The following is a 20401-nucleotide window of genomic DNA, read 5'->3' on the forward strand; positions in this document are numbered from 1 at the left end:
GCACAAAGAACAGAACATTGCTTTTTGCTCTCTGCTGCTAGATTGTTATCTAGGGTTGGCAACATAATTTAGTGTTCACATCATGTACATAGTAGTAATACTAGTATTGGAATTGGTCATAATTGTGTATGTGGTACATTTAGTTTATGTTCTGATTCCAGTTTCACATTAATTGCAATCTTTACAATTGTCCTAAGACACAAATCTTCCTGGCAGATTGAAATTGTGTGCCGGACCGAGACTCGAACTCGGAACCTTTGCCTTTCGCGGGCAAGTGCTCTACCATCTGAACTACCCAAGAACGACTCATGACCCACCGTGACAGCTTCCTTTCCTCCAGTACCTTGTCTCCTACCTTTCTAACTTCACAGAAGTTTCATATCAGTGCACACTCCCCTGCAGAGTGAAAATCTCATTCTGGAAACATCCCCCAGGCTGTGTCTAAGCCATGTCTCCGCAATATCCTTTCTTCCAGGGGTGCTAGTTCTGCAAGGTTCACAGGAGAGCTTCTGTGAAGTTTGGAAGATAGGAGACGAGGTACTGGCGGAACTGAAGCTGTGAGGACGTGTCGTGAGTTGTATTTGGGTAGCTCAGACGGTAGAGCACTTTCCGACAAAAGGCAACGGTACAGAGTTTGAGTCTCGGCCCTGCACACAGTTTTAATCTGCCGGGAAGTTTCATATCAGCGCACACTCCTCTGCAGAGTGAAAATTTCATTCTGTCCTAAGACACCTTTGTCATGACATGATATAAATGAAACTTTCTGAACTAACATTACTAATAAACATAATCATAAACATTAATTGACATTTCATAACATACAGTGGGTAAATTATTTTTTCACAGAAAATACAGGATGTTGAAACTTGGTTAAGAAACAGTTTAGACTTACAGTAGGTTGTCTAAAATTTTATTTTCACAAACACAAATTTTTCTGAAAACTGTGTCTGTGCTCTGGTCCCTTATGGTTCTCAGTGCTTCAGTCTATTACTGCTATCCGTATGCCAGGCAAGTTGCCTGGCTATACAACTGCAAATAATACTGAATAACAATAGTTTTAAATATTAATGAATATGTTTATCTGCGGGCAGTCAATCGATATCTAAGGAAACTTAAAAAGGGAAACTTAAAAAGTGAAATTTTCCACTGAATTAAGCTAGAGTGGAGGCCTTATGGAACAAACACAACTGTTTTTAAATAGCCAACAAAAAAAGGTTGTTTTCAACAGTGTGTTCTTCACATGCCAAAATGTGTCTGTGAAATTTGGATTTTAAATGAATTTTTCAAAGCAAACTTTGATTTGACCAACGACTAGTGTGTAAACAAGGAAATCAGGAAAAACAAATATTAGAATTAAGGCACTATGTTCAAACTATGGAAATTGTTCAATTCTAGATACAGGAAAGTTGGATAGAGGTCAACATACTAACCACGGATTTCATTTGAACTATGCAGGTAAATGTTATTTGTGTGAAAAATTAAATCAAAGAAAGGATCAAACAGAAAAGCCTTATTTATAAAAACAGTTCGTTCACAAGTGAAAGTGGTCCAACAGAAACTTTTTTAGAGTAAAACAGCCTTCACCATGTATACGTGAAGGTGAAGTACTTGACATCATCATAAATGAAAGTAAACTAACAAAACAGAACAAATTGACGAATTTTTAAGTGTTAGTAGTCCTCATATTTATCTTTTTAATGAACTAGGGTGCAAAATTGAAGAAATGTGTAGCATTAATTTAAGTAATTAAGAAACAATCCGTGTCTGTTACAGGAAACAATAATAAAGGTGGGAGTGTTAGCATTTACGTCAAAAATAATTTTCAGTGCAAAAAAATTGATTGGGTAGATAAACTTGCATGTGAGATGGTTTTTTAAATAGCTGCAATAAGAATAAAGCTTAGAAATAGCAGTTTAATAATAACTACCTCGTACAGATCTAACAGTAACAAGTAAGAATTTTTTCTGTCATTTAGAGGAACTTGTTGACTATCAGCCCCATAAAAAACAGACTATAATAGTAGGGGGCATAGACTCCTGAACTAATAGTATACATTATATTAGATATATTGATATTTTACAGTTCTATAATTACACCCATGTGAGTTTAACGTCAACAAGAATTACATGTGACTCTCAGACATGTATTGACCATGTTATTATGAACTTAAGAAAGGAAGACCTTGTAGTTAGAACTGCTGAGACTCTCATTTTAAATCATAGTGCATTAGTCCTAGAGCTTCTTAAAGACAAAGAAATAGTATCTGATGGGGACCTATTTACCTATAAAAGAAAGCTTGACTATCGTACATTAAAGGAATCCCTGGCACACACAAATTGGCATCATGCAGGCCTATACGAAATAAAAGATATTAATGAAAAGCGGGACGAATTTTATACAACATTAACCTATTGTCTTAATCAAGTATGCCCAGTGGTCAAAATACTAATGAAAACTGACAGTTCCAGTAATCTCAAACTTCCCCCCAACGTGATAAAATTCGAGGAGGATTTATATATTCTTTTTAGAGACTCCCAAACTGCAGTACTTCCAATCTAAATATAAAGCCTGTACAAAAACTTCCAGGGAAGCACTTAAGACATTAAAAGCACAGATGTATGCGGAACAGATGAGGCAATCTAGTAATATTACCAAAACAGAGTGGAGTATAATAAATAAGGAACGAGGAGGGAGCAACAATGCAGTGTGCAATAACAATAGTAAGTGACAATGAAAAATTGCTGAGTGACCCAAAGAAGTTATGCGAGAGATTCATAGACCAGTTTAGTAAGATGAGTAGGGAAGATGTGATCGACCCAACACAGGTTGTAAATCCCAGTAATGTCAGTAATTCAGTCTTTCTGAGGTGTGTTACAGAATTGGAAATCCTGAAAACCACTTCCAACTTAAAAGCAAATACATCCAGTGGCTGGGATGACAGCTCAGCTAAATATGTGAAAGAATGCAGTAATGAATTAATAAAGCCACTACAGCATTTATTAAACAGCTCTTTCAGTCAGGGTTATTTCCAGTCTTGTTAAAAGTCACTGAAATAACACTGGTGCATAAAAGAGGAATAACTAAGAATATACAAAATTATAGGGCTATTTCACTGACATAAATACTAGATAAGCTGATGGAAAGGCTACTTTTTGATCAACTTTTATCATTTTTCTGTAAGTACAATCTATTAAAAAACTGCCAGCATGGTTTCAGGAATGGCCAGTCTACAATAACATCTGTAGCTACATTTTTGCAAGTGGCACTGAATAAATTTGATGATTGAAACAAAGTTATTGGCACCTTTTTGGAGCTATCCAAGGCTTTTGGCTCTGTAAATCATTCTGTTCTTGTACACAAATTATAAACTAATGGTGTCAGAGGAGCAGCATCGGATTTGTTAATATCCTAGCTTGCTGACAGGAGACAATGTGTAAAACTGCATTATACGACTGGGAGACACACACAAACAGTAAAATAATCTTATAAAATTCTTAACCGTGGAGTCCCTCAGGGAAGCATTATCGGGCCTTTTTGTTCATTGTGTACATCAATGACATAATAAGTCACAAAATTCAGACCTAGTAAATTATGCTGATGATACCTCATTTATTTATAATATAGTTAGCAGTGCAAAATAATGCTGAGAACATTAGCCTCATCACAGAATATTTCACCAAAAACAAATTGGCACTAAACAAGGACAAGACAATTCTGATGGAGTTTCTGCTAAATTACAAACCAAGACAAGTGGATACAGAGCCAGAGCTATCAGCTGAAACAACTGATAAACATAAATTCCTGGGTATTATAGTAGACGAACTTTTTATATGGAAGGAGCACATCCGATACATGTGTAAAAAGATCTCCTGTAACACCTACCTGCTAAAACGCCCTTCTAGCATAATAGCACAACTCGTTCTAAGACAAATCTATTTTGGAATTATATACTCCCACCTGCAATATGGTATTGAGATCTGAGGTGGTGCACCAATGGTATACATGGATAAGGGTTTTAGAGCCCAGAAAAGAGCAATTAGGATAATAGCTAATATTAATAAGCGTCAGTCGCATAGAAAATATTTAAGTGTAACATACTAACAGTGTATTCATTATATGTTCTCAGAACTATACTGTTAGTAAAAGAAAATATGGAGCATAGTGTAATCAATAGTGAAATTCACAATTATCCTATAAGAAAAAAAGAGAGGATTACCACATAACATTTAGTAATAAAAGAACAACAGATCATAATCCATTTTCCGCTGGAAGACATTTTTATAACAGATTGCCAAATAACAGAAAATTGTTAAAAGGAAACATATTTAAGACAAAATTAAAGCAAACGTTCATTGATAAATGTTTGTACTTCGTCAAGGATTTTTAATGTTATTGTGTATTTTATCTTTACTTCTAAACTTTTTTTAATGTTGTTGTGTTTGTAAAGTGACTATCTCCACAACTGTTAAGTTACGAGGGCATTTTGGAAAGTAGGGACTGTTCCTGTCTGATGCCACTATGCATGCACCGATTGCGTGTATTTTGGTATGTACGTGCTCGGCAGCTCAGTCGGCATCCATCCGTAACAGTGTGTCTGGTTTTTTCAATATTCGAATTTGAAATGTGTGCTGCAATCAAAAATCCTGCCAGTTGTGAGGCGCGGTCTGTGATACTGTTTTTGTTGGCAAAAACCTAAAACCTACAGAAATTTATCTTGAACTGTGGGAAGTGCACAAAAACAATGATCGAGTGAATGTTCCGCCTGGAAATCGTGCATTCGGTTTAAAAATGGCTGAACCAACATTCATGACTAAAAGAAGAGTGGACGCCCAAGCACTGTGACCGACGATCTTGTCGCTAAAGTTGATGAGAACGACTCGTGAAAACAGTCGCTTCACAATAACGGAGCTTTCGCTTTCTTTTCCACAAGTTTCACGGACTTTGTTGTTTGAAATTGTCACTCAAAAGCTAGGCTACCACAAATTTTGTGCACAATGGCTGCCCAAAATGCTTACAGAGCACCATAAAGAGCAGCGAATGGGGGCAACGTTGACATTTCTGGAGGCCGACCACAAACTAGTGATTCATTACTGGATCGAATCGTAACTGGTAATGAGACTTGGGTGAAACACGCCAATTGTGAGACAAAATTACAGTCCTTGGAGTGGGGCACACAAGATCCCCCCAAAAACCATGAAAATGTTTGCAAACCTAGTCAGCAACGAAGTTGATGGAGACAAGTGTTTTGGGATAGGCAAAGTTTGCTTCTTATTGATTTTCTCGAATGTGGAGCAACCATAAATTCTGCCCGGTACTGCCAAACTTTGCACAGCCTTATGAGAGCAGTTCAAAACAAACGCCGAGGAAAGCTGATGTCCAAAATTTTGTTTCTGCATGGCAATACCTGACCTCACACGGCAAACCACACTAAAGAACTCCTTAATTTATTCAAATGGAAAATTTCCCCTCATCCGCCCTACAGACTTGATCTTGCACTAAGTGACTTCCACTTGTTTCCCAAGACGAAGAAACGGCTTACAACGCAGCGATTTGATGACGACGTGGAACTCCAGGCGGGCATGACTCACCGGCTGAAGTCTCAGGTGGCAGTACAAAGCTTGTCCACTGCTGTGATAAGTGCCTGAATGTGTTTGGCGACTATGTGGAAACATAGTATGTCAGTCACTCTTTCAGACTTATATAATAAAATGTATTTCTTGGACTTAATGCCAAAATGTTCCCTACTTTCTGAATAGCCCTCTTATTATGGACAAATAAAGCACTTATTATTATTATTATTATTATTATTATTTATTTTCTCAGGGAGCCGTAGAAAGTTCTCACTAAGAACAATCCGAAAATAAAAAAAGACACAAGAGCAATAACAGGAGTGAAGGGTGTTGTGGAAAGGGTAAAGACTCTTAAAATGGAAATTGGTAGGACATATGGCTCAAAGAAATGATGGAGATGGACAAAAGCAAGCACCGAAGTGCAGCTCTAGAGAAAGAAGACGACCACAAGGAGTCCGTGCAACCAGTGGGATAAAGAACTGAAGAAAGTCGCAGGCTTCAACTGGAAGGGGACAGCAGGAGACAGTGAGGCGTGGGACCGGTGATTGAAACAGAGTTTGTTAGATTGAAATTAAAGAGGCTACGCCTTGGAAAGGTTAAACTGGCTGATCAACAAAAAACAAGTAAATAGTTTTACGTTATTAAAGTATAAAATTATAAAGATAATTTATGGACTTCCTGTATTTCAAAATAAGATGCCGACACATTAACGTGGCAGTCTATTGTGAATGTAAAATGGACGCAGACTCGGACCGCCACAGGAAAAGCAGAGGCACAGTAGCCCTGCCTCCCTCTCGCAAGGCTAATGACAAATAAAAGCTGACACTGTGACAGCAACTGCCGATTCTTCTCAGTGTGATGGGAGTTGTTCTTGAACCGTGTGATGGTCTTCAGATAGCATCTTCGCACTTTCCAAAATAATTAGCATCAGACAATGCAAAAAACGAGGTAAAGCAAAGCACAGAAAAATACCCAATGCATTTGGTAATGCTTTGCTAACATTGGGAGTGTCATAAACAAAGCAATGCAGTCCTGACCTCTACTAGTATCTTACACAACCTGCGCTTGCCCCAATATGGGTGGGCCTTTTAAAGAAATATTGATGTGTGTGCACTTCAGAATACAATGTAGCTAAAAAAAAAAAATATCTGAAGACTGATCTAGCCCATTTCAAAGCCTACATTCTTCACTTTTCAACAAACATTTTATTTTTTCCGAGAACATTATATTTCACAACTTATCCATAATCAAAATTTTCGTGTTCCAGAATATTTGTATCAAAAGACACTTTTACAAAAATTCAGTGTCTTAGTTTATTATTTTTGTTTCAAAAAATGCATACAGTCATTAAAATAACCTGTTAGATCATTAATTATTCAAATTTCAGCTGGAAACTTCTTTGTGATCTTTGAGTATCTTCATGCACATTAAACCGCTCTACGATAAAGTAGGGTTAATAATTTTACCATTTTCTAATTATAAAGCTTTTAATTAAAAAACTTACTTCAGCAACTACTGATACCTTTTAATTTTCCTGCCTGTTCTATTAACATCCAAAATGAAACAGCTTAGTATTTTACCAAACTGTGATTTTCTATGAAGAGCTGTGCACAAAGCCTGAGCCCATCAGATCCTAGCATTCATTATGTAAAATATGACATACTCGATATCGAGTTAAATTGTATATTTATTTTTTTGTCTGTCCACTTCACAAGTACGTAGTCAGAGGGCCAATATTTACGCGACATTATGTCATTAGAGTACGGAAAATAATCTGGGAAGTTAGTACATTCATTTATTTGTGTTACCACTTAAGAAACTCTGTTAAAACACTTGTAGATTACGTGACACGTCAACTTGTGATATACAAGCATAGACTGCAAACTAATGCACACATGCTTGTAGAACATGAACAAAAACAATTAGGACGATCAGGCAGAAAGTAAAGCACAATTCTTAAGCTATGACATCACATTTATTTTTCAACACAGTCACCATCAAGAGTAAGATGTTTCTCCCAATGTGTAACAAGTTTTTCCATTCCGTCACTGAAAAATTTATCTGACTTTTCTCAAATCCAAGACTTCACAGCTGCCTTCATCTCATCGTATGAGGTTTAATTATAATACTTGCAGTCTCTACTGAGTAGAGGGAAAAATATAGTAAGGCGCAAGATTGGAGGAATAAGAGGGGTGTGGGATCAGCTCCAACTTCACGTTTTACAGAGTCTCTCGAGTTGCGCGTAAGGTGGTGGACGAGCATTGTTATGTTGCTAGATGATTGGCACCAGATTGCCTCTAACATGACAAACTTTATGTTGTAGAGTCTCTATGTACTGAGAATAGTTTACCATTGCACCTCATGCCATTTAATCAGTCTCATAAATTAGATGACCTTCCCGAAACACGGTCGAAAGGATTTTTTTTTGCAGATGATTGTGTTTTGCATTTTTTCACCTGAAGAGAAGATGGATGTCAATATACAGTGCTCTCTTTTTTTTCTTTTGTCTCACACTGGTGGACCCACGACTTGTACCCTGTTACAATATTCAAAAGGAAGTTGCCTCCTTTGTTGCAGTAGCGCTGAGAAAGTTGCTTGAAGCATTCCAATGGACACTGTTTGTCACTGTCCTTAGGACTACATTGTACCCAGAATATACAGTACCCTAACTGTTCAATAATGAAACTGACACATTCCTTGGATACAACAATACGGTTCGCAATAAACTTATGGGCGATTCGCCAGTGATTTTAAATCGATTTGTCGACAAGTTAGCGATTTTTATCATCTGTGGCAGTGATCGGATGTCTTCTGCACGTTTCATAGATAATTATGACTTTTCCTGGCTTTCAATCACAAAATTTTGTCACCCATCGATTTACAGTAGACTTACCAACAGGATCATCACCACAAACAGCCTTCAAATGACAATGAATCTTACTACGAGTCACTTTTTCAGCAGTTAAAAAATCGATAATAGCATACTGTTTAACTCACACTGACATAGTGCTAGAACACGTTTTCATATATCCGTCACTCAAAGCACACCGGATGAACACAACACATTCACACTGCAGAGCACCCATCACATTTCTCGATGTCATTTACGCTGCATTCTACAAGCACGTATGTGTAACTTTCCACCCTACCCTCTTAATTATTGTTGTTGTGGTCTTCAGTCCCGAGACTGGTTTGCTGCAGCTCTCCATGCTACTCTATTCTGTGCAAGCTTCTTCACCTCCCAGTAACTACTGCAACCTACACCCTTCTGAAACTGCTTAGTGTATTCATCTCTTGGTCTCCCCCTATGATTTTTACCCTCCACACTGCCCTCCAATACTAAATTGGTGATCCCTTGATGCCTCAGAATATGCCCTACCAACAGATCCCTTCTTCGAGTCAAGTTGTGCCACAAACTCCTCTTCTCCCCAATCCTATTCAATACTTCCTCATTAGTTATGTCATCTACCCATCTAACTTCAGCATTCTTCTGTAGAACCACATTTCGAAAGCTTCTATTCTCTTCTAGTCTAAACTATTTATTGTCCACGTTTCACTTCCTCACATGGGTACAGTCCATACAAATACTTTCAGAAACCACTTCCTGACACTTAAATCTATACGCAATGTTAACAAATTTCTCTTCTTCAGAAACGCTCTCCTTGCCATTGCCAGTCTACATTTTATATCCTCTCTACTTCGACCATCATCAGTTATTTTGCTCCCCAAATAGCAAAACTCGTTTTCTACTACAGTGTGTCATTTCCTAAGCTAATTCCCGCAGCATAACCCGATTTAGTTCGACTAGATTCCATTATCCTAATTTTGCTTTTGTTGATGTTCATCTTACATCTACATCTACATCTACATCTACATCTATACTCCGCGAGCCACCTTACGGTGTGTGGCGGAGGGTACTTATTGTACCACTATCTGATCCCCCCTTCCCTGTTCCATTCACGAATTGTGCGTGGGAAGAACGACTGCTTGTAAGTCTCCGTATTTGCTCTAATTTCTCGGATCTTTTCGTTGTGATCATTACGCGAGATATATGTGGGCGGTAGTAATATGTTGCCCATCTCTTCCCGGAATGTGCTCTCTCGTAATTTCGATAATAAACCTCTCCGTATTGCGTAACGCCTTTCTTGAAGTGTCCGCCACTGGAGCTTGTTCAGCATCTCCGTAACGCTCTCGCGCTGACTAAATGTCCCCATGACGAATCGCGCTGCTTTTCGCTGGATCATGTCTATCTCTTCTATTAATCCAACCTGGTAAGGGTCCCATACTGATGAGCAATACTCAAGAATCGGACGAACAAGCGTTTTGTAAGCTACTTCTTTCGTCGATGAGTCACATTTTCTTAGAATTCTTCCTATGAATCTCAACCTGGCGCCTGCTTTTCCCACTATTTGTTTTATGTGATCATTCCACTTCAGATCGCTCCGGATAGTGACTCCTAAGTATTTTACGGTCGTTACCGCTTCCAATGATTTACCACCTATGGCATAATCGTACTGGAATGGATTTCTGCCCCTATGTATGCGCATTATATTACATTTATCTACGTTTAGGGAAAGCTGCCAGCTGTCGCACCATGCATTAATCCTCTGCAGGTCCTCCTGGAGTACGTACGAGTCTTCTGATGTTGCTACTTTCTTGTAGACAACCGTGTCATCTGCAAATAGCCTCACGGAGCTACCGATGTTGTCAACTAAGTCATTTATGTATATTGTAAACAATAAAGGTCCTATCACGCTTCCCTGCGGTACTCCCGAAATTACCTCTACATCTGCAGATTTTGAACCGTTAAGAATGACATGTTGTGTTCTTTCTTCTAGGAAATCCTGAATCCAATCACAAACCTGGTCCGATATTCCGTAAGCTCGTATTTTTTTCACTAAACGTAAGTGCGGAACCGTATCAAATGCCTTCCTGAAGTCCAGCAATACGGCATCAATCTGCTCGCCAGTGTCTACGGCACTGTGAATTTCTTGGGCAAATAGGGCGAGCTGAGTTTCACATGATCTCTGTTTGCGGAATCCATGTTGGTTATGATGAAGGAGATTTGTATTATCTAAGAACGTCATAATACGAGAACACAAAACATGTTCCATTATTCTACAACAGATTGACGTAAGCGAAATAGGCCTATAATTATTCGCATCTGATTTATGACCCTTCTTGAAAATGGGAACGACCTGCGCTTTCTTCCAGTCGCTAGGTACTTTACGTTCTTCCAGCGATCTACGATAAATTGCTGATAGAAAGGGGGCAAGTTCTTTAGCATAATCACTGTAGAATCTTAAGGGTATCTCTTGTCCTTTCAAGACACGGTCCATTCCGTTCAGCTGCTCTTCCAAGTCCTTTGCTATCTCTGACAGAATTACGTCGTCACTGGCGAACCTCAAAGTTTTTATTTCTTCTCTGTGGGTTTTAATTCCTATTCCAAATTTTTCTTCTGTTTCCTTTAGTGCTTGCTCAATATACAGATTGAATAACATTGGGGAGAGGATACAACCATGTCTCACTCCCTTCCCAACCACTGTTTCCCTTTCATGCCCCTTGACTCTTGTAACTGCCATCTGGTTTCTGTACAAATTGTAAATAGCCTTTCCCTCCCTGTACGTTACCCCTGCCACCTTCAGAATTTGAAAGAGAGTATTCCAGTCAACATTGTCTAAAGCTTTCTCTAAATCTACAAATCTAGGGAAATGAGTACATAGAGGGTCTATACAAGAGCTACGTTCTTGAGGACAATATTATAGAAATGGAAGAGAATGTAGATGAAGATGAAATAGGAGATATGATACCGCGTGCAGAGTTTGACAGAGCACGGAAAGACCGAAGTCGAAACAAGGCCCCGGGAGTAGACAACATTCCATTAGAACTACTGACAGTCTTGGGGGAGCCAGTCTTGACAAAACTTTACCATCTGGTGAGCAAGATGTATGATACACGCGGAATACCCTCAGAGTTCATGAAGAATATAATAATCCCAATCTCAAAGAAAGCAAGTGTTGACCGATGTGAAAATTACCGAACTATCAGTTTAATAAGCCACAGCTGCAAAATACTAACACAAATTCTTTACAGACAAATGGAAAAACTGGTAGAAGCCAACCTTGGGGAAGATCAGTTTGGATTCCGTAGGAATGTTGGAACACGTGAGGCAATACTAACGCTACGACTTATCTTAGAAAATAAATTAAGGAAAGGCAAACCCTCTTAATTAACAGTTCAAATTACTAAATACAAGCTGCTCACTTTAAGTTTAAAGCAATAAAGGCAATGAATGAAACAAGCAAGCTCTGTGTGTGGTGAAATTATGTTGTTATTTACTTTGAAAGATCCTATTACTTAGAGAAAGAAGACTGGGGAAATGGACATTCACAAGACCTATGAGACCCAGTAACAGGTCAGTAAAGTGACACTATGGTTTACAACGACAGTTGTGAGAACTAACATCGTACGAAAACAGGCTTTTCTGTTATGCTTCCAGCAGAAGCAACAGCGTTGAGAGGGAGTGCAGAGACTGTTCGGGACTACTCTGAAGGTTCCCAGAATGACATTTTCACCCTGCAGCAGAGTGTGTGCTGATATGAAACTTCCTGGCAGATTAAAACTGTGTGCCAGACGGAGACTCGAACTCTGGACCTTTGCCTTTCACGGGCAAGTACTCTACTATCTAAGCTATCCAAGCACGATTCACGCCCCGTCCTCACAGCTTTACTCCCGCCAGTACTTTGTCTCCTATGTTTCAAATTTCAAAGAAGCTCTCCTGCAAACCTAGCACTACTGGAAGAAAGTATTTTGTGGAGACATGACTTAGCCACAGCCAGGGGGATGTTCCCAGAATGAGATTTTCACTCTGCAGCGGAATGTATGCTTATACAAACCTTTCTGGCTGGAGAGCTTCTGTGAAGTTTGGAAGGTAGGAGATGAGGTACTGGCCGAAGTAAAGCTGTGAGGGCAGGGCGGGAGTCATTCTTGGGTAGCTCAGATGGTAGAGCACTTGCCCGCGAAAGGCAAAGGTCCCGAGTTCGAGTCTCGGTCTGGCACAAACTGCCAGGAAGTTTCATACTTTGAAGGTGATCAGATGGAGTCACAAATGACTCTAGTCCAATTTAGGCTCATTCTGAACACCTGTGACACGCATTTTATGACAACCGATGGGTGATCAATAGTATTCTGAGTGCACTGCTGTAAATGTCGTAACCAATACGAGTATTACATGCGATCGTAGCGAGTTACTTCGTAAATTTTTATTTCATCTGTTACGAGTGTCGTAGCTGAGGATGGTGCTAAGTGAAGAAATCTACACAGGCAGCTGAGAGACACGGTTTGCAGGAGCCACACTTTTTCCAAGTGCAGAGCTCGTGAACTCCCATACTGCTACTGTCACTCTGAAGAGTCAACAATTTGACCCCTGTCCGTGCCTAAACTTGCGCGAACAGGCGCTCTTTGCGGATCAGACTACAACTTTATCTAAATAAAGATCAATTTTATAAATAAAAGTCAGATACTTTTTGAACAGCCACAGTATGTAAGACACTGACCGGTGCGGCCGGAGCGGGCCCAGCGGCGCGTGCAGCCCAGGTGCAGCACGTGGTGGCAGGCTGCGCAGCTCCAGACGGGGTCCCGCGGCCGCAGCCGCTCGCAGCACACCAGGCACTCCAGCGTGCTGCGCATCAGCTGGACCGAGAGCCGCTCGCGGTGCCCCGAGTCCGAGGCCCCATCCTCACCTGCAGACATCAGCGAAACCAACGCTCACCTCGGTACGAGTGTAATATTACGAGTGAAGGATATTTACTTAGCACCTAGATGTGAACATCATTTCCCTTGGTGTTCTGCAGGACATCCGTCTGGGAGGTGGACAGGGAGTTCTACATCTGCTTATGATGAGAATACCACTTTATTCTGACATACAAGGGTAAGTCAATTATTATCCGCTATGTAGTTATAAAATTTTATTGTAAGCAAATAGGAAACTTACAGGAACATCATTTTTCGACATAGTCTCCTTGCGTTTCAACGCACTTGGTCCATGTTTTACAAGCTTCCCGATGCCCTCATAAAAGGAGGTTCTCGGTTGAGCTACGAGCCAGGAATGCACTGCTTCTCTCACTGCTTCGACCGAGACAAATCGACGGCCCCTTAATGCCTGTTTGAGTGGACCAAACGGGTGATAGTCAGAAGGGACAAGATCGGGACTATATGGAGGATGATCCAGTACTTCAAATTTGAGAGTTTCTGGAGCATTTCGGCAGTGTGGGCAGCCGTATACCGACGGGCATTGTCATTCAATAACACAACACATTCTGACAACAATCCTTGGCGACTGCTTCGAATTGCAGCTCTAGTCTGGCAGTAAGCATTTCATTGTAACGTACACTGTTTATTGTTGTGCCTCTTTCCCCATAATGTTCCAGTACCGGACCTTGTGCATCCCAAAAAACCGTAAGCATCAGTTTTCCTGCGGACGGTTGGTTCTTGAACTTTTTCTCGCACGGCAAATTTGGAGGTTACCATTCCGTACTGTGGCATTTACTCTCCGGCTCGTAATGACGGATCCATGTTTCGTCACCAGTAATGATCCTGTCTAAGAAGTTGTCCCCTTTGTTACGATAGTGATCCAAATGTTTTTTGCAGATGTCCAAGTGCGTTTGTTTATGCAACTGTGTGAGTTGTTTTGGGACCGATCTTGCACAAACTTTATGAAACCCAATTCTGTGGTGAATGAATTTGTAGGCAGAACCATGACCATGTGCCACTTTGTCAATAGTTAATCATCTGTCTAAGAGGATCATTTCACATGAATGCTCAATGGTTTCTTCATCTGTGGTGGTAAACAGTCGTCCTGCTCCTTCATCGTGCGTAACACTTGTGCGACCATTTAGAAATTTTTCAATCCATTCGTAGACACTACGTTAGGGCAAAACACTGTTCCTGTACTGTACCAAAAGTTTTCAATGAATTTTGGCCCAATACACCTTCCGAATACAAAAAACGGACCACTGAACATTGCTCTTCTTTGGTGCAAATAGACAGCCATGATTAACAGCATGGCAGCGATAACTAAACTAACCTAGTAGCTTGAAAATTGTGAAGATATATCAAGAAATAAACAAAGCATGTATCATCACCATAAAACAACAGTACTACTAAAATAAGCAAAAATATACCTAAATTGCGGATAATAATTGACTTACCCTCATATATTAAGCCATTGTTGAATATTGTGATTTATTTGAAAACTAAAAATTCAAAGATTTTAATTTTTTTTTCGATTTCAAAAAGAAAATCCATCAGTCTCAAACTTTTAACATTTGATATAAATCGAAGTCCGACGCTTCAACTGAAAACTTTATGATCACTGCCCACTGAGACACTGGATGCCACCTGCTGGCACTACGGGCAGGTGACGCGGTGACAAAAGTATGTAAGGAGGACAGTGAAACTACCAGTACGTGCTAAATGGTTAGATGTCCACGACTCTTCATAGAACGTGGGGTTCAGAGGCTTGCCTGTTATGTAAAGTGGAACAGATGGTGACCTGTGACATCTCTGCTGAAAGAGCACAATGTTGGCGCACACAGAAGCATTTCGGGGCACTCCGTTCATCGTACATTGCTGAACACGGAGATCTGCGGTGGACTACCCCTAAGTGTTCACAGGTCGATCCAACGACATTGTCAGTTCCGATTACAGTGGTCGTGCAAATGTCGGGATTTGACCACCAATCAACGGAAACATGTCTACTCTTCGGACGAATCGTATTTTTGCTACACAAGGTCGATGGTTGTCTCCACAAATGCTGTCATCGAGGTGAACTGTGGCCTGAAACATGCAGCGTGCCACGGATACAGGCCGGTGGGAACAGTATTATGCTATTCTCCTGCACTTGCATGAGACCTGTGGTAGTAATCGATGACAAGCAGACAGCTGTGAATCCTGTTGTAGGAATATCCGGAACTAAGCACTATACCAGAGGTCGAAAATATCGCAACAGTGTAAGGTTCTCTTATTTGGAACACGACCAATTTCAGGCCCTTATATGACCATCTTTAGGTGTCGTACTGAAAACAGATTGCTATTTTCAGTACGACACCTGAAGATGAACCTTACAACCGTAGCAGTATTTTCAACATTTGGCATCCTACAGTGTTCTGAGGAGAATTATAGTGAACTCATGTTGATGTCTCAGTGAATAAATTCACCTGACGTAAATTCTACAGAGCCCATATAGATTGCCACCATCACGTATGCAAATCAGCAGCCTGTTATTTATGTGAATTACATGACCTGTGCATAGACATCCAATGTCACATACGAGGGCAGTTCAATAAGTAATGCAACACATTTTTTTTCTGAAACAGGGGTTGTTTTATTCAGCATTGAAATACACCAGGTTATTCCCCAATCTTTTAGCTACACAACACTATTTTTCAACGTAATCTCCATTCAATGCTACGGCCTTACGCCACCTCGAAATGAGGGCCTGTATGCCTGCACGGTACCATTCCACTGGTCGATGTAGGAGCCAACGTCGTACTGCATCAATAACTTCTTCATCATCCGCGTAGTGCCTCCCACGGATTGCGTCCTTCATTGGGCCAAACATATGGAAATCCGACGGTGCGAGATCGGGGCTGCAGGGTGCATGAGGAAGAACAGTCCACTGAAGTTTTGTGAGCTCCTCTCGGGTGCGAAGACTTGTGTGAGGTCTTGCGTTGTCATGAAGAAGGAGAAGTTCGTTCAGATTTTTGTGCCTACGAACACGCTGAAGTCGTTTCTTCAATTTCTGAAGAGTAGCACAATACACTTCAGAGTTGATCGTTTGACCATGGGGAAGGACATCGAACAGAATAACCCCTTCAGCGTCCCAGAAGACTGTAACCATGACTTTACCGGCTGAGGGTATGGCTTTAAACTTTTTCTTGGTAGGGGAGTGGGTGTGGCGCCACTCCATTGATTGCCGTTTTGTTTCAGGTTCGAAGTGATGAACCCATGTTTCATCGCCTGTAACAATCTTTGACAACAAATTGTCACCCTCAGCCACATGACGAGCAAGTAATTCCGCACAGATGGTTCTCCTTTGCTCTTTATGGTGTTCGGTTAGACAACGAGGGACCCAGCGGGAACAAACCTTTGAATATCCCAACTGGTGAACAATTGTGACAGCACTACCGACAGAGATGTCAAGTTGAGCGCTGAGTTGTTTGATGGTGATCCGTCGATCATCTCGAACGAGTGTGTTCGCACGCTCCGCCATTGCAGGAGTCACAGCTGTGCACGGCCGGCCCGCACGCGGGAGATCAGACAGTCTTGCTTGACCTTGCGGCGATGATGACACACGCTTTGCCCAACGACTCACCGTGCTTTTGTCCACTGCCAGACCACCGTAGACATTCTGCAAGCGCCTATGAATATCTGAGATGCCCTGGTTTTCCGCCAAAAGAAACTCGATCACTGCCCGTTGTTTGCAACGCACATCCTTTACAGATGCCATTTTAACAGCTCCGTACAGCGCTGCCACCTGTCGGAAGTCAATGAAACTATACGAGACGAAGCGGGAATGTTTGAAAATATTCCACAAGAAATTTCCGGTTTTTTCAACCAAAATTGGCCGAGAAAAATAATGTGTTGCATTACTTATTGAACTGCCCTCGTACTTTCACAAACTATTGGATTCTTGATACAGAGAAAAATGAGCTATTAAGCTGGTGGTCATAATGTTTTGGCTCATCAGTATATGTCTTTATTGCAATAGGCCTATTTTGGATACAGCTGCGAATGTCAAGCTACGTGTGAATAACACACAGAATTTTATCATTATTTGCTAAAATTTTTAGCAGTTACATGTTATGGCTATTTGGTGTGTGTGTGTGTGTGTGTGTATACATTGGTACTTATGTGTAGGTATTCTTGGTAGGTACTGCTGTCTGTTAAATTGCTGTCTATGAATTTGTGATCTACACTACTGGCCATTAAAATTGCTACACCAAGAATAAATGCAGATGATAAACGGGTATTCATTGGACAAATATATTATACTACAACTGACATGTGATTACATTTTCACACAATTTGGGTGCATAGATCCTGAGAAATCGGTACCTGGAACAACCACCTCTGGCCGTAATAACGGCCTTGATACGCCTTGGCATCGAGTCAAACAGAGCTCGGATGGCGTGTACAGGTACAGCTGCCCATGCAGCTTCAACACGATACCACAGTTCATCAAGAGTACTGACTGGCGTATTGTGACGAGCCAGTTGCTCGGCCACCATTGACCAGACGTTTTCAATTGGTGAGAGATCTGGAGAATATGCTGGCCAGGGCAGCAGTCGAACATTTTCTGTATCCAGAAAGGCCCGTACAGGACCTGCAACACGCGGTCGTGCATTATCCTGCTGAAATGTAGGGTTTCACAGAGAACGAATGAAGAGTAGAGCCACGGGTCATAACACATCTGAAATGTAACGCCCACTGTTCAAAATGCCGTCAATGCGAACAAGAGGTGACCGAGACGTGTAACCGATAGCACTCCATAACATCACGCCTGGTGATAGGCCAGTATGGCGACGACGAATACACGCTTCCAATGTGCGTTCACCGCGATGTCGCCAAACACGGATGTGACCATAATGATGCTGTAAACAGAACCTGGATTCATCCCAAAAAACAACGTTTTGCCATTCGTGCACCCAGGTTCGTCGTCAAGTACACCATCGCAGGCGCTCCTGTCTGTGATGCAGCGTCAAGGGTAACCACAGCCATGGTCTTCTAGCTGATAATCCGTGCTGCTGCAAACGTCGTCGAATTGTTCGTGCAGATGGTTGTTGTCTTGCAAACGTCCCCATCTGTTGACTCAGTGATCGAGACGTGGCTGCACGATCCGTTACAGCCGTGCGGATAAGATGCCTGTCATATCAACTGCTATTGATACGAGGCCGTTGGGATCCAGCAGGGCGTTCTGTATTACCCTCCTGAACCCACCGATTCCATATTCTGCTAACAGTTATTGGATCTCGACCAACGCGAGCAGCAATGTCGCAATACGATAAACTACAATCGCAATAGGCTACAATCCGACCTTTATCAAAGTCGGAAACGTGATGGTACGCATTTGTCCTCCTTACACGAGGCATCACAACAACATTTCAACATTTCACCAGGCAACGCCAGTCAACTGCTGTTTGTGTATGAGAAATCGGTTGGTAACTTTCCTGATGTCAGCACGTTGTAGGTGTCACCACCGGCGCCAACCCTGTGTGAATGCTCTGAAAAGCTAATCATTTGCAAATCATAGCATCTTCTTCCTCTCAGTTAAATTTCGCATCTGTAGCACGTCATCTTCATGGTGTAGCAATTTTAATGGCCAGTGGTGTATGTTTGTGACAGCTTGTTGGTCCTTTTCAACATCAGTAGATGCTGTCCAACGTATTTGAGTTTATATGTTGATGAATTTCTAAGAGCATATTTGGCAGTTGCACAGTGATGCTGTGTCATTACAAATTTGCTTTACATAGTCTATGAACTTAGTTGATTAATCGTTTAATCTTTGCTGCTAATTTTATCTTTGACTGTGAAATTTTATTGAAATCTTGTATTACAATAAAGGATTAAACAGACATTTATTGGTCAAAGATAAAATTAGCAGCAAAGATTAAATAATTAATCAACTAACTTCACACACTTGTGCAACTTTGTAACCATACAGCATCGCTGGTGCAACTGTCAAATACGCTGCCGTAAATTCGTTAACATAAGCTAAAATATTAGGCTGGTGAATAAGTTCATAGCGTTCTTCTTTTGCAAGGTATTCTGGTTGCTATGGGCTTATTTATCGATTGTCCTGTTTTATTTGTAGTTCACTGTTGCTATTTGAGTTAACATATTGTCATTTGAGAATACTGAGTGGAGCTGTGGATGCTAGAAAATGGAGTACTAAGTGCAGAAATTTGAATATTTTCCTTCACTGTCTTCTGTTCCAGTTCAACCGGGGGTGACAGCAGCACAGGTAGCCAGAAACATTTGTGTTACGTATGGGGATAATGCCACTGGACAGAGCATGGCAAGATTTTTTTTTTTTTTAAGGAGGATAATTTTGTCATTACTGACTCTCCCTGTTCAGGAGGAACTTCGGGTGTTTGATGAACGTTTAATTGCATTAATCCACAATGATTCATGTCTTTTGTAACGGGACTTTGAATTTCGCTGACACTCGTTCCCTCAGACATAAATTATACCGTCGCAGCGGTATGAGCGCTCGACGGCAGAGAAAATACTAAAATTGCAACTTTTTTTTTCTATCTGTTTCTCTTGTCTCTCAAGAGCGGAAGCTTAATGCTGACGTAAAAAAACTTATTAGCTAGTCTTGATCTGATTTTAATGTGTAGACATATTGAGGAAGTTATGAAATTTGGAGGAGGGAAGCAACGTAAAATAAATTGCATTTAATATCAAGACGGTTTTGTGTACATTAGAAATTCCTGGACAATGAAACTTATTGCAAGATTTTGGAGCAGACTTTTCATGCAGAAATGAAGTAAGAGATTTCTGAAGACCTGGACGCTGCACGAAAAAAGAAGACATGTTAACATGGTAAAGAATGAACTCTTATCGACACAATTTCCCCCTGTCAGTTACATTTCGTTATTCTCTGTTCCTTTCAAATACTTTTTGTAGTGGAAATTGGTTTGACTTTTGCTCAGACACGCCACAAGGACCACCCCAACAATAGCTTTTCCGAATCACGAACTCCGTTAGCTTTTCTGTAATACAAAGTCCGATTTGCATTTCATTCTTTCCCTTTTTCACGGTCATTT

The 20401-nt window shown here is 40.8% G+C and overlaps 1 protein-coding gene across 1 annotated transcript in view; it reads right to left on the minus strand.

The window, feature by feature from the left end:
• LOC126426914 (transcriptional repressor NF-X1) overlaps positions 1-20401 on the minus strand; it is a 264170-nt gene that overhangs the window by 187135 nt on the left and 56634 nt on the right. The window contains exon 5 of the mRNA XM_050089018.1: positions 13127-13312. Within this exon, the coding sequence (XP_049944975.1) occupies positions 13127-13312 (186 nt within the window). The remainder of the gene's footprint in view (positions 1-13126; positions 13313-20401) is intronic.

The sequence above is a fragment of the Schistocerca serialis genome, chromosome 11, assembly GCF_023864345.2.
Source record: "Schistocerca serialis cubense isolate TAMUIC-IGC-003099 chromosome 11, iqSchSeri2.2, whole genome shotgun sequence".
NCBI classification, from domain to species: Eukaryota; Metazoa; Arthropoda; class Insecta; order Orthoptera; family Acrididae; genus Schistocerca; species Schistocerca serialis.